This window comes from Archocentrus centrarchus, chromosome 21 (assembly GCF_007364275.1).
Source record: "Archocentrus centrarchus isolate MPI-CPG fArcCen1 chromosome 21, fArcCen1, whole genome shotgun sequence".
Lineage (NCBI taxonomy): Eukaryota > Metazoa > Chordata > Actinopteri > Cichliformes > Cichlidae > Archocentrus > Archocentrus centrarchus.
The window spans coordinates 30,236,106-30,251,992 of NC_044366.1; the positions used below are offsets into that span (position 1 = coordinate 30,236,106).

Consider the following 15,887-nt stretch of genomic DNA (forward strand, 5'->3'; position numbering starts at 1 on the left):
TCCAGCTCAGGACTCACAGGCTCTGAGCTCCCGGGCTTTAGGCAGCATGAAGACTCAGATTACTTTGAAAACGTGAAGGATTCCCTTCCTCGAAGAACTGGAACGGGTGTAAGGGCAGGCTGAACCCTAGCCACCCCACCCTGGGAACAGGAACAGGTGTGGGGACTGGCTGGGCACTAGGAAAAAGTCCACTCACCAGTGTGAATATGGGTCCTCTGAGTCCTTTAACTAGCTGCTGTTAAGTACAAAAGGCAAGAGAGAACAGCGGTGTAGCAGATTTACTGAAAACACCCCTAACTCGGGTGATTCAACTCTAGTGGGTGAATGAAGTGAATGACGGACTCAACAGAAACACCCTGGAGTGACGTAATTTGGCTGAACTGGGCTCACAGACTTAATCAGTCAGTCATTTTAGTAAGTAATAAGTTAAATATTTCAATTAAAAGGTACTTAAATACATTGGTGTTCATTATATGGCTGAATGTTATACAAATGGCATTCTTCCTGCTTGCACATTGGATCAGTTGCAGCTGTCATCAGCTGGTGCCACCATTCATTCTCTATGCAGTACATCTCCTTTAATTTGGCGGGGGGCAGTGGCTGAAAGGGGACATCTCCCCGCGACCACGTGCAGCTGCCCTGATTGAGGTGCTGAACCCCAAAAACTATCCCTCCACCGCAGCCAAAACCAGTAGCTTGCTTTCTCCTCTTGCTCTGCCAGCTCCTTGATAACCTTCTGCAGATTTACCCCTATTGTTCCAGCTGCACAAATAAGCTGGATTGCCAAACTGCCCATGAAGCATCAGCATCCAATTTTCACTGGGTGGATGGTAATGGTCTAACCCAGGTCTCTGCACACTGCGACTAGTTCGGAATATGTGAGCTGCTTGACTTCATGCTGTTGACATTCCTGCCTCCCAAGGGAACAATGAACTCAATGATGAGAACTCCATAGCTTTAAAATGTAGTAGACTGCCTGCCACAAACCACTTTGTCTTTTTATGTAAATTAAAATTGTGCACTCTGAAGAGAGCCCAGACTATCATTAGCATGACAGAGGTGTGTGAAATTTTAATAAAATAAAATGTAACCTAATTAGTCTTATGTTAGGAAGGGACTCGGGTAAACTGGATCCCATTACTGAGTGACACAAATTAACCATAAAATGAATTGAGTTTACCACCACTTCATACATCATACATGTTGTTTATGTTGAATGTTGTTTAGAAATGTTATTAAAATTTACATTACACAGATAGAAAACCAGCTGTTGTAAATACAAGCATCATGTCTCCTGTGTTTTTAGAGTTGTTCTCTCACATGTAGTGTTTAATGAGATCCATTGAGGGTGAGACAATAAGCAGCTCAGATAAATTAAAGATTCAGAGAGGCTGTATTTTTGAAGAGCGCTCACAGAGTGACTTTTTTATCCAGCCTGCTTTAGTGAGCTTTAATTTTTATGGAGCAAATGAATGATGAATTTAATGTGACATATATAACTTTTGGTGGGCATGTTGACTTGCAAAAATACAGATTTCTGTATTTTGCCATCATGTTTATAGTATATATTCTAATACTTTGCAGCAATTCAACTATATTATGTCTCATCTGGATTAAGAAAAGCCTGCATGAGCCTATGTATATTTTTATTGCAGGATTGTTACTGAACTCTGTTATCTTCAGCACTAACATCTACCCAGAACTTCTGATTGACTTTTTATCTGACAAGCAGATCACAACTCATTCACTATGCAGCATTCAAGCATTTATTTATTACTCTTTAACTGGTTCAGAGTTCTTTCTGTTGGCAGCTATGGCCTATGACAGGTATGTGTCTATATGCAAACCCCTGCAATATCCAACCCTCATGAAAAAAACAACTGTCACAGTTTTGCTAGTTTCAGCTTGGCTTCTACCTGCTTGCCAGCTTTTCCCATCAGTTGTAATGAGTCACAGTTATAAAATCTGCAACTTTACCTTGAATGGAATTTTTTGTAATAATGCAATTTCCAAGCTTTACTGTGATACCTCAAGAGCAACATATATCATATATGGTGTGTTTATACTACTTAACACTGTAGTTCTTCCTTTGCTTTTCATACTTTTTACATACTCAAAGATATTTGTAATTTGCTATCGAAGCTGCAGAGAAGTCAGGAAAAAAGCTGCACAGACCTGTTTACCCCACCTGCTTGTTTTAGTAAGTTTTTCAGGTTTGTGTTCATATGATATAATTATAGCTCGACTGGAAATTAATTTGCCCAAAGCTGCACGTTTTATAATGAGCTTACAACTGGTTTTGTATCATCCACTCTTTAATCCAATCATATACGGACTAAAAATGAGAGAAATCTCTAAACACCTCAAGAAGTTATTCTGTAAATGCAAACTCAGCATATATCAAAAATAATGTTTAAAGTATAATCATTTCAGTACAAAAAAAAGTCTTCACAAGTAATATAGATCAATAATGTGTTATGATTGCAGTCAAACCAGTCCTGGACTCTAAATTTTCACGAGTTATATTGTATTATCATATTGTGTTATTCATGGTTTTTTATCTATTATTTTCATGTATGTATTGTGTTTTACAGTGCTGATGTATTCTTTTCTGTGTCTTTGATATACAGTTATAGAACTTCTTTATAGTGCATGCAAAATACAAATTTCAGCTTGAGGTTGTTATATTTTTTGCTATATACTGATTTTAGTGTATTTGTTATTAAGATTTCTTTAATTATACTCACCTATTTACATACTTATCATATGGCTATGTGAGTTTCTCTATTATTTAGGCACTCTAAGGCATAAGCTCCAATGTTATTTTGTTCCCCACAAAATACAAGCGGTAACCTTTAATCCCTCCACAATGCCTTGTTCCTGGTATAACATATAGAGAGTTCATTAGTGTTCAAGTTTCAGGCACAATAAGTCTTACTCATCTGAGGTTTTCTCTCTAATACTGTCGGCTCTTTACCTTGCAATAGAAATTGTCTTGAGTGACCATTGATGTGAATTGAAAAACAAAAGACTAATATTTATAATGTGTCACATTTTGTTTTCTTTAATGCATTTTTGTTTTTGTTTGTTTTTCGCTGTTGTTGTTTTTATATATCTGTTCTTGGCCTGACTCCATGCTGCTGCAAGGCTGTAAATTCAAGTTGTTAACTTTACTGTCTGTGTACCTATTACCTAATAATAAAGAATATAAGCACTGTAACAAAGTGTTCTCATTTAAGAAACTCTTGGCACAAGAGCACATTACATACATTTCCAGTGAATTACAGCATAAATTATGTAATTTTACCACAGGATGTTACCGCAAAAAGAAAAAGTTAGAATTTCCTAGTTTAAAAGATGGTGGCCTGTGGGAGTTCCTGAAAAGACTATAAGACCATATATATATATATATATATATATATGTATATATATATATATATATATATATATATATATATATGGTCTTATAGTCTTTAACATGAATCATATCGGTGCTGACACACTCTGTGTAAGGGGGTTATGTCCTCTTGCAGGCTTCGTGTAAAATTACAGTAATAGCCACATGTTGGCTGTAAAGCACAATTTCTCGGCTTTCACAATCCATCTGAATTTTTCTGAGCATATCGGTAACAATACACTCTTTATTAAAGAGTTAAATGCAAATCTTTAGAGGAAAGCCAAACTTTCTAATCTGGTGTATATCACTGAAAAAAAAAGTCTGTTGGATTTATATAATTGAAACATGTACATCGGTTGCACGCAATTAGATTATGTTTTCATTTTATAACTTCATTATATAATCCCAGCATAATATATACATGTTAAATGACTGTGAATATTTCATGTTGAAAACTTCTAATCATTTCATGTTGTAAACTTTTAATCATTTCATGTTGAAATATCCTAATCCAAGTGTGTTTATATCATGCATTTCTGTCACATTTTATGTATATGAATCTTTTATACTTGTAACATAAATTTACTTCATGTTGAATATATTATGTAGTTTTTTATCTAGACATTACAACTAATTTAAATGTTTCACTTACAATGTAGTTATGTGGTAACAACCTAAAATGTATCACAATATAGATTTGGTGTTAATCTATCAAATCCATCTTACATAGCCTAAACCTTTTGAAAGTAGTACACTGTAGCAAGAATAAAACAAATACAGCTGATAACATTTTCCAATAAGCCAAACATTTTAATACAAAATAGTCAACATTCAGATGAGTCTACATCCTAACAGTTTACAGCAGGGTTTTCAGACAAACCAAGGATCACTGACATAAAGTAGAAAAACAAAGTGCATGCCACATAACCTCTCTGTTCAGATACCGATACAAAAGTGAGTCTGACAAAAATAAATAAATAAAAATTTCAAATGGACTTCCACAAACGATTGACCCGCAAATCAAAGTTATGTCTATCTTTTATAAAGGGCCAACTTTCTGGGGTGTTATATGGAACACCATACCCCTTACTGCACAATTTCTTACAAACGTTTTCAGTTGGTAAAATGTGAAAATTATATCGAGTGCAGCTAAACACATCTTAAACAATGAAAATCCTTCTTTCTACAGAACGCCTTTTTTTTTTAAGTAACTAAGCATATTTAAAAGTTTGTTTACAACAACATGAGAACAATGAAAAGCAACTTAAATGGACAAGTCCTCAAATAAGCTGGTCATGCTCACTGGCCAGCATTACTCATTGAGTCTATTCTTCAGGACCTGGACTTTCTTTGAAAGTGTGCCACCATCTAGCTCCATGATCAGTTTCTGGATCACTTCAAAGGTATACCTGAGTTGATGAGGATAATCCATATTTAGAGCATACAGGAGGCCAAACAGTAGTGCAACAGCCAGAGGAACATTGTCTAAATCCTGGATAACAATTTGGCCTTCCAGGATAATTCCTACATCGTCTGGAGTAGGCTGCGCCTCCTGTTGTTTCACCGTGAAGATCCCCACAGTAGTTTCCTCAACTGATTCTTCAAAGGCTGTATCACTTACTCCCTGACAAAAAAAAAAAAAAGATTTAAATAAATTTAAAGCTTCCAGACCATGAGCTAAATGCAAAATTCACTCATTCACATAAACATTACTAGCTTAAAAGGCAATATTTAACTTTTTCAGATTTAGTTGGCATTGATAAAAATTACTTTATCCAATAATTAGTCAAATTTTAAGAAAAGCTAAAAGTATGTAAACTACTTAAAATTGATCTAGATGATAAATCACAAAAACTTGTGCCAGCAGAAACTGAATTTGAATTGCTCAGATTAAATCTGCATGTGCATAATTTGAAATTGAATGCACTGGTTTGAAACTGAATTTAACGATTTAATGGACTACTTTCACTTTCCGTTCAATAATTCAACTTCAGTTACAAAATTCAGATTTTTGTGCCACACATCCGGGTTCTTGAGAAAGCCAGAGTTATCAAACACATATTGACAGATTTACGTTTTCACATTAGATAAACGTCCTTTCGGCAATATATGCAGTCTATAGGAAGCAGTAATCAGTGTTGCCAGATATAATAATTATCATATGTATAATAAATAATTAAAAATGTCATGCAACTATTAGAAATGTAAAAAATTCTAGCAGTTTCATAATACTCACTACATGCTGTCGTATCAGATGTTCGGGGTCTTCATTGAGGTACACACAAAGGCCCTTCAGAACACTTTCACGCCCATGGTCGACATCTTCCTAGAGGATGTGTGGACAGATTTGAAATTACTACATTTCCTAATCAAAAAATGAATGAATCTTTTTTTTTTTTCATCTTACTTCAGTCATTTGGTCCATTATACTTTTTAGGTGTTTGCCTATTAGTCCACCTCTTTTTTTATAGAGAGCAATAAGTTTGGAAGACAGAATGTCTAGCTGCGAGAGGAACCGGGACTGCAGTGGCAGAGTGGTGATTCTCTTGAATTCAGCGTTTATCTGAAAAAATAGACAACAAATATTTTTTTTGGCTGAACCAACTTCAATTCAGTACATTTCATCACCATTTTACAAACCTCAAACACATCAAAGAGCGCAGGCCACCGTTCCTGGGAATCTTGTACCATGGGTGTTTACCGAACTACCTCTAATCTTCTGTATGAGAACGTCTTGTCCATTTTTCGATGCACTGTTTCTTTGCCGTTCCTCTTTTTTACATCCATTATAAGTTCCACTCGAAGTGTTTCTAAAGTTTCCTCAGTCTCTCCTGTGGGATAGGGGGGGCAATAGTTCACTTCAGAGCGCCTTGGCTTTTTAATGGCAAAAGCAGGGCCTTTGCCTTGTGGCTTGTGGCTCAAAGCATTGACAGTTACTTCGTGACAACCAAGTTTTCGTAACTGAGTTCGGTAAATTGAAAGCTTGTTTTTTAAGCGATGTTTCCAACCAGCATACCCACTTACTGAGGCTCGCTCTGACAGACAGGGATGCTTTAGTATGAGCGCCTCACCCACACTGTTGAACTGGTTGTCGGTTATATAAAGTCCATAATGAACAATTTCTTGCACAAGTCCATCGAGAATGTTTGACAAAAGTTTGTTATCTGGAGTCAGAAGTGTCCCATTTTCTTTATATTCTGCATTGGCTCGGTCAAGTTTTAATTCAGAGTCAAAGGAAAACTGAGGAACACAAAACTTGTCTGGCCACAATGACCTTGAAGTGGATGGCTCAGACTGAGACTCAGTTGAAGAAAGAATGTCTGTATCAGGACAACTCACACCAGAAAAACTTGAAGTTGACGGTGAACGACAACCAGCAGATGAAACAGGTGACTGTAAAATGGTTGGATCTGACAGATTTACCACCTTAATAGTGCCTCTGTTTTGTATTTCAGATACTGAGGTCAGATTCATGAAGTCATCATTAAAGAGTGGATCCATAAACTGTAGGTTGAAGGTGTAGGTCAGTCCACACTGGCGCTGTACTTCTTCCATAAGCTCACTCACAGATTGAGGAAGTCCACATGGTAGTGTTAGCCTCTGGCAGGTGTTGTCCACCAATATGACTTTGAGTATGCAGGGTGAAGCCATTATTCTCAGTCTGAAAAAGCACAAACCATAAAACAAAGTGTTAAATACAATCTTAAAAAAAGGGAGGGGAGAAAAAAAAAAAAAAAAAAAAAAAAAAATATATATATATATATATATATATATATATATATATATATATATATATATATATATATATATATATATATATATCAGGATTTTTATATAAATTTTTTTTTAGTGTTTAGAGATTTTCAAAAGATCTGATCTGCTGATAAATTCACATTATTCTCAAAAACATATCTGGAGAGAAAAATATGCCAAGAACCAATCCAATTCATGTCACTGCTGTGTGCCTGCAGTGAACAGAGTTGTGCAGATTTTATAGTATTTGATTAAAGTTTTCAATGGTGCTAAGTGCAAGGAGTTAACAATGCCTTGACTTAAGCCTTGATGTAGTAATTATCATAACATACCTACATGTTAAATACAATGTAACAAACCTTTAACAACAATATGTCTTTTCAAGGTCACCATTCGGCTTGCTCCAACAATATAATCTGCCAGTGGATAGATGTCTCCCAGATCAGTTAAATGCACAAGCTTTGTCTCTCTGGTTGGTGATGGGGTTATTTCAAAGGCTCTGTAATGGTCAGTGTACCATCCGCATAGCATTCTCACAATAAGGAGCAATTCATTTTTAATGACACACATGTGCACAATCTCAGCAAAGTCTGGCATGCCGCTAGTTGACCCCTGAACAACTATCATGCCTGTGCTGTACTGTATGCCATTCACAGATGCATTCTTAGTCAGATTGACTTCAGTTATATCGGGATATTTTGATGTTAAAGCCAAAGCAATAATTGTATTCAAAAGATCCACTGGAAATGAGGACACACTAGGTACATCAAGAGAGGTTTTACCATAGGAGGGCGAGTTAAGGTGAAATGCTATCATGAATTGGTGCCTAGAGTCAGCGGAATGTTTTTAAAACAACTAGTATGTTTCACAACTTTTTTAAAGTAACTATGTTTAGCTTCAAACCTAAGTGTCCAGAGTGTAACCAAAGGACCAAAACACTTTATTAAATAAGGGTAGTGTTCAAGAAAGTGGTGCTTTGGTAAAAGTCTGGCAGCTGGAAACAAGTCTTTGTATCTTTGCCTGTGTTCAGTTATCTTGCTTTCAAGATATGAAATGGATTCATCAGTATGTGTTGGGGCAACAAGAAGTTCAATAATCTCTTTTAAATCCAGTAACACCAACCATGAAGGTTCATTTTCAGGTACTAAATGTCCAATCAAAAAAGGGAGAAACCTCAACAAACTCCAATTTTCGTGGGCGTTTCCCCCCACAGTTTTGCGAGCAGACAAATTTTGTGGCACAATATGAGGTTTATTTGTCTTATCTGACCACTTGTATGGAAAGGCCAATATTGCTTTATTTAGATTATCAATAGTAAAAAACTTTTTTGAAATTAATGCTGACAAGCAGTAAGCCAACTCCACTGGCACAACACCCTCTAATGCATCATGAGCTACATCAGGAGGAAAACCGGTCAGAACGTGGAAATGTGTGAGGTGTTTGGTAAAAATGCACTCTCTTTTAACTCCGAAACAATGATTATTTGTTTCCAGAGCTATTTTTATATGTTCATTGTACAGTTCTTTAGTCCGCAGATTAAAAGCACCACAAGCAACTGTGTCAGATTCAACATCACATCTCTTAGCTGTACAAAATCGACAAAAGAACTCACCTGAAAAACTTTCAACAAAGCCTGCGATAGTGTGCGCACCTAAGTTATCAGAAACAATACACTGAACTGTACCTTTAAAAGATGTGCCCAACAAAGGGACAAACACACCATAAGTCTCCAAGGTTTTAAGATCTTGCAGGAGCGGCTGTAACACTTGCTCAAAACCATAGACTTTTGCGTCAACACTTTTGAAAAGGACAGCAAGATAAATAGAGGACAAAGCTGAATGAGATCCTGGTGGCAGGTTACCCAAAACCCAATAAACACCACAGAGTTTTGCTTTTTTCTAGAAGTGCCTAAAGGGTTGCAAATCTCAAATTCATCCACATACAGGCGAATAGAAATCCTGATTTCATCTGCATTCAATAACCCGTTTTCAATTAAATATTTGCCATCCTCTGGAGATTTAAATTCATAGGAGGAGTCAACAATAAACTCACGCTTCCCTCTATGATTTGAAATAACCTTATCTAGAATAGCTTGGCAATTTAAAATTTGTTGTAATAATTTTAATATTGGAACATACTGAAAGGTTGCTTTTTTATTATCAAGAAGGTAAGTGACTGGTTCAACAACACAAAATTTTTCTCTGTAGTATTTTAACCTTCTATGCACAGTGCTAAGAGATCCCCCTTTTTCAATGGCTCTGCAAACTGGATTGGATGCACAAAGAGCTGATATAATATCCTTAACTAAATCATCTGTAAATTGGACCTTATGACGCTCAAGTATATCTCTTACAACACCAGTGGGAACTGAGGCAGAGTTGAGTAAATAATTAAGTTCCTGTAAAAACTCATCAACTGCAATACCTGGCACTTGTACCAAAAACTCCAGCTGTAATAAAGCTGTGGCTAGTTGCTGCTCAGTGTGGTCTTTAGGTAGCCTTTTTCCCTCTTGTGTGTCAAACGTGTCCACTTCCACACACTGAGCACCTTCTACACATTGATCCTCCTCCTGGAAATCAGATATTTCTGGAAATGAAGGTGTAGCTAAACGAGTGCTTTTTACAACACCTGGAATAAAATCCTCAAGTGTGTGTGGGGTGTGATGGCGACTTTTGTGAGACTTAAAAGTACCATAAATGCATGTTTGGAAACTACAACCATTAAACATACATTTTACATTTTCGTGTTTTTTTAAATATGTGTTGATGTGACTAAAATATTCTATTTCGTTTGCCAAATTCTTACAATCACAAAGTTGACAGGTAAAAGTTGAGTGAATTTTTTGTGTTACATTTCTGTGTAGTCTACTTTGGTGGCAAATTAATGCATTCCATGTTTTAAATGTGCATGGACAAGAAAAGTATGTACATGGAAATCTAGCAGTGCGCCCAAAGTGAGGATGTTTAACTTTGTAGTGTCTTAGAAGTTCAGACCTACTTGATACTTCTACCCGGCACCCCTTACACTGCCACTGTGGAGAGAGAGAAAAACAATGAAGAATCATTAAAGGCTTGTTGTTGTTACGAATTAACATTGTTCTCAAAAAGAGGCTAAACTAAAGTTTAATCTAAGGTGGTGTTTACCTTTCTTCTTTAATAAACAGAACAAAACTAGTTAAAATGTGCGTTAATGATAGCTAATTGAGTCACAAACCAGTATAAATCCATTTGTTTTCCTATTCATTAAAGAAAATTATTGTGTTTGACTTTTTTAAAACCAGCTACTCATACGTACCATAGACTACAGAGCCTTTGAAACAGGCAAGCTTGCCATTCATTGCATTATTCTAGCAGAGCACCTGGAAGAAAAAAATATTTGCACTTATTTATTCTATAGGAAATTAAAAGAGGGCGCAATCTACCATGTGTTAATCGTTCATCTTCATGCGACAAGAGCACACCGTGATGGGCCAGAGCGAGCACGTGTGGGTGCAACCTCCACGGTGGGAAAAAAGTCCCAGTATGGCATATTTAAAGTGCTGGTATAGTAATGGTGATTACCAACCAACTTAAAGCACTGCTTAAATTCAGATACAACTGATTTACACACACACAAGGTGGGTCAAAGCAGGGCGGAATGATAAAAGTGAATTAGGCATTCTTGAAATTAATTGTGAGGCGCCATGTAACGCTAATATAGAGTCTAGCCATAGCCTAGCTTACATGCTAACGCTAACGAATAAACGTGTGGTGGGGTGCACCACACGTTTATTCGTTAGCGTGTGGTGTGGTGGGGTGCACCTTTCGCTGTAAACACAGCATCGACTTTAATAGTCTACATACTATAAACTATAAAATTAAAACAATGAAAAAACAAGACTCACCTTGCCTCCTTAAAGTTCCAGGCAGCACTGATAAAATCGGGCCTTCTTCTTCTGCAGTATAATTGCTTTTCCCGGGCAAAGGATTGGGAGGGGTAATTTAGTATCAAAAAAGTAGGAGGAGCTTTTCCATACATTGCAACTATTTCATGTAATGTGGTCATGATTGAAACATGTCCATCTAACAACAAGACTATTTACAAGGATGTTTCATGATTGAATCATGTTTAGGGAAACAGCACAATAAAAACATAATACTTTAACATAAATTTGTTTTACAAAATGAACAACCCCCTTTTCCCATTTTTTCAGTGATGTCAGGGCTGGGGACCTCCACTGCTCTGCCAGATGCTTGCTCCCATCTGTTGTTCTTAGAAGTGTTGTTTTGGTTTGCTTCCAAATCAACAACAACGAAGATGATGCTACACTGAGGGAACTGCTAGTTCCTCTTCTTGTGCTAGGAATAGAGGTGATAGATAACCAAAAGATGCCTCTAAAGGGGTTAGAGCAGTGCCATGGAAAATGTTCATTCCAAGTTGACTGATTGGAGGATATGAGACAAAATAAATTTGCTTCTAACATTTGATTAGGCCCTTTTAACAGGAAGAAACCTCCAGCAGAGCCAGGCTCAGGGAGGGGCAGTCATATGCTGTGACTGGTTGGAGGAGAGAGGAGAGAGACAGGACAAAAGACAAGCTGTGGAAGAGAGACGGAGATTAATAACTAATGATTAAATGCATGGTGGTGTATAAACAGAGTAGAAAGCGGTGAATAAAAAGAAACGCGCAGCCTAGGCCTATTGCAACATAAATAAGCATAACTAAGGGATGGTAACCGATCCAGCCCTAACTATAAGCTTTATCAAAAAGGACAGTTTCCTAAATCCTGAAGTGTTCTATTGGGGTGATATGGTACTACAAGGTCTTTAAGATAAGATGGGGCCTGATTATTCAAGAGCTTGTATGTGAGGAGATTTAACAGGGAGCCAATGAGGAGAAGCCAATATGGGAGACATATGCTCTCTCTTTCTAGTCCCTGTCAGTACTCTAGCTGCAGCATGTTGAATCAGCTGAAGGCTTTCCAGGGAGCTTTTAGGACAGCCTGATAATGTCATGGTCCCTCCACCCTCCTGTGCACTCTCTCTCTCTCTCTCTCTGTCTCTTTCTCTCGTCACCCTCGTCATCTGCCATAAGCAGACACACCTGTTCTGGCTCGTCGGGTCTCCTTTTTAAGCTGGCCGGTTGCAGTTAGTCTTTGCTGGATCGTTGCCGTTAACAGTCAGTGTGGACAGCGCTCCTTCAAGTTCTCCTGGTACATTACTCACCATCTTGCTAATCTTTGCCCTCTTATTTTTCATACTCAGGTGTCGAGTGAAAGGAGTCAAGAACATTCCAGATGAGATAAAGAGACGTGAGCTCTGGAACCGTGGACCATCACAGGAGAGGGTCAGAGTGGACCCCCCAACCTCTGCACATTGTAAAATAAACACTGTCAAACTCTAACCTGGAATTTCTGCTTGCTTGGGGCCATTAGCCCCCAGCCATGACAGATAATAATGAATTACAATATACCAGCCTAGAAGTAATAAATGCATGAATTAGCTTTTCAGCATCACTCTGAGAAAGGATGTTTCTAATTTTAGAAATATTGCGTATATGCAAAAAAGCAGTCCTACAAATCTGTTTAATATGCGCATTGAAGGACATATCCTGGTTAAAATGACTCACAGTGTAACTGGAGGCCAAGGTAATGTCATCCAGCATGAGTATGTGGTTCGACACCATGTTTCTAAGATTTATGGAGCCAAGCACAAGAACTTCAGTTTTATTTGAATTTAGAAGCAGAAAATTAGAGATCATCCAGGCCTTTATCTCTTTAAGACATTCCTGCAGTTTAACTAACTGATGTGTATCATCTGGCCTTATGAATAGATAAAGTTGGGTATCATCTGCATACAATGAAAATGTCATTGCCTAAGGGACGCATGAACACATTTTGTCTGACTCCTGTCAAAGTTCTGTCAAATGTTAGCTAATCAGCAGCAATGAAGAAAATCTTGTCCCTCACTTCCCATACGTTAGCATTATTAATAACCCATCCATATCAAAACACATATTACTATTTGCACTTATGCACACACTGAACCTGGCAGCAGTGTAAGAGAATTATTTTCTACAAGGCATGTGGAAACAAAAACATATCCAGCTTCAGTAAGCTGAAATACAAGTGCTCAAAATTTAGTGTTTGCATATCGTGAGACACCAATTTTAAAGTGTTTATATGGTATGTTTGTATCTCTTATAATAGGTCTAAAGACAAATTGTTTAGAGAAACATAGCTGTTGAAAAAACACTATTTTCAAGTATCAAATGCATCCCTATTCGGATTCTTTCCATTTTCAGGAGCAAGAGTTTTGGGCCCACTGTTCCTACCTGTGACTTGAAATCCCCAGAGTTTTAGGATCCTCATTCATTATTAATAGGATCCATAGAGGATGATATAGTCTGATAAAACCATGGTACAAACATTGAGCAGTTCACATTATGAATTCTGAAGATTAATACACATCAAGTGTATTTCAGAGCAAAGTCAATGTGCACAATTAAAAAGATCTGTCAAAGTTATAGTTTTTTAATCTTCTTTGTGGTTTAATTTTTTAAAAGAATCTTTTTTTAATGAATCCTGGATTAAATATGACATATCTAATTCTTGGTGGGCATGTGGAAGTGCACAGATACAGGTATCTCTATTTTTTTATACTGTTTACAGCATATAGTCTCTTAATCTGTTTTAATGTATCTATCATATGCGTTATTGTTATACACAAAAACCTCCATGAGCCCATGTATGTTTTCATTGCAGCTTTGTTACTGAACTCTCTTCTTTTCAGCACTAATATCTATCCAAAGCTTTTGATTGACTTTTTGTCTGAAACACAGATCATATCTTATAAAGTCTGTCTCTTTCAGATTTTTGTGTTTTACTCTTTAAGCTGCTCAGAATTCTTATTGTTGGCAGCCATGGCCTATGACAGATACGTATCTATATGCAAACCTCTGCAATATCCAACCATAATGAGAAAAAGAACTGTCATTTTTCTGCTGGTTTCAGCTTGGTTGTTGCCTGCTTGTCATGTTGCAGTTCCAGTCATACTCAATATTGATAACAAGCTCTGTAATTTTACTTTAAAAGGCATTTTTTGTAATAATTCAGTCATCCAGCTTTACTGTGTGATGTTGAGAGCACTCTCTATATACGGTGCATTTGTTTTATTGAATGTTGGATTTTTCCCAATGCTATTCATAATTTTTACATACACTAAGATAATTATAACTGTTTATCAGCATTCTGGAGAAGTCAAGAAGAAAGCTGCACAGACCTGTTTACCGCACCTGCTTGTTTTAATCAACTATTCTTGTTTGCTAACTTATGATATGATTATAGCCAGACTGGAATCAGATTTTTCAAAAACTGCACGTTTTGTAATGACAGTGCAAATAATAATATATAATCCTCTCTGCAATCCAATTGTTTACGGCCTAAAAATGAATGAAATTTCTAAACATCTCCAAAAGTTGTTTTGTTAAAGCAAATTCAACTAGTGTGTCAAAACCATTCCTGATAGTACTCTAATTTTCTTGGTATTATTTACTCAAAGATCTGATGCCGCTTTAAAAAATATTAAAAACATTTTTTCTATACAATTATCAAATAGAATAGAATAGAATGCCTTTATTGTTATTATACATAATGTACGAAGAGATTGGAGGCCCACTCCTGTTCAATGCCATGTAGTAGGAAGTCACACTTTCTAAATATAAAATAGAACTTCTTAAAATATATATAAAATAAAACAGAATGTATAAAAAAAAATATATACATGAAATGAAACAGTCCTGTGCTTCCTGAAGTCGATGATAATTTCTTTGGTTTTCATGGTGTTCAGTGTCAGGTTGTTCTCTGAACACGAGGCTGTCAACTTCAGGACCTCCTCTCTGCAGACTGCCTCATCTCCCCTTGAGATGAGTCCAATCACTGTGGTGTGGTCAGCAAATTTGATGATGAGGTGGTTACTGTGGGCTGGACTGCAGTCATGGGTGTAAAGGCAGTACAGGAGGGGGCTCAACACACAGCCCTGTGGGGAGCCAGTGCTCAGTGTGCGGGTGGAGGAGAGATGGGGGCCAAGTCTCACAGTCTGGGGCTGTTTGGTTAAGAAGTCCTTTATTCAGGACCATATGTGTGTGTGTGTGTGTGTGTGGGGGGGGGGGGGGGGGGGGGGTGCTAGGGTGTGCAGTTTGGTGGTGAGAATATCTGGGATTAAGGGCTTCTGTCACCATTAATTATTACCTTAATATAATAAATTCAACTCAACTAGTTTAATCTTGTTTACATGTTATTAAAAGTACAGATCAAATACAAATCCCACTTCCTGTTGTAACTTTCAAATAAAAATATGCTTGTGTAATAAACGTGTTATCTTCAATCTATTTTCTATAGTTAATATTCAGTTGGCTTTTTCAGCCGTGGTGCACAGACTGAACCTGTGTCTGTTCTTTTAACGCTCCGTGAAAAGAACAGACACAGAAAAGCAGCAGAGGTCAGGTGAATACTTGAGAACTTACTAACAGAGGAATATAACACCAATAGAATCAGAATCAGAATCAGAATCAGAATCAGAATCAGAAGGTTTTATTGCCATATGGGTGAACAGGTTCACAGCATTAGGAAATTGCTGCGGTACTTCGTGCTTACAGAAAAAAAAACAAATAAGTATAAAAACTATAAGACAATATACAAGTATACAAATTGCAAATATACAGAGATATTAGAGCTATAACTATAGCACAATATTACAAA

General features: G+C 36.9%; 3 protein-coding genes across 3 annotated transcripts; 2 read left to right on the forward strand and 1 right to left on the reverse strand.

Annotated features, from left to right (window-relative positions):
• Positions 1-1,459: 1,459 nt before the first annotated feature.
• LOC115800187 (olfactory receptor 2T27-like) lies at positions 1,460-2,410 on the forward strand. The gene has a single exon (XM_030757438.1). The coding sequence runs from the start codon at positions 1,460-1,462 to the stop codon at positions 2,408-2,410; it is 951 nt and encodes a 316-aa protein (XP_030613298.1).
• Positions 2,411-6,956: 4,546 nt separating this feature from the next.
• Positions 6,957-11,257, reverse strand: LOC115800188 (uncharacterized). Its single transcript, XM_030757439.1, has 4 exons — positions 11,034-11,257; positions 10,445-10,508; positions 9,012-10,181; positions 6,957-7,058 (listed from the first exon to the last, which is right to left on the reverse strand). Exons 2-4 carry the CDS (start codon positions 10,445-10,447, stop codon positions 6,957-6,959), a joined length of 1,275 nt encoding a protein of 424 aa, XP_030613299.1. The 5' UTR covers positions 10,448-10,508; positions 11,034-11,257.
• Positions 11,258-13,705: 2,448 nt separating this feature from the next.
• Positions 13,706-14,632, forward strand: LOC115800190 (olfactory receptor 2AT4-like). The gene is given in 1 exon segment (XM_030757440.1): positions 13,706-14,632. A coding segment is annotated over 1 exon segment (927 nt).
• Positions 14,633-15,887: the final 1,255 nt, after the last annotated feature.

Bases quoted from the DNA above. Each gene is read 5' to 3' on its own strand.
- LOC115800187 (XM_030757438.1), top strand. From the start codon at position 1,460: ATGGAGCAAATGAATGATGAATTTAATGTGACATATATAACTTTTGGT.
- LOC115800188 (XM_030757439.1), bottom strand. The intron at 7,059-9,011 runs GTAACCTGCCAC...GTGCTTTTTCAG, and splicing joins TGGTGTTTATTGGGTTTTGG to ACTGAGAATAATGGCTTCAC.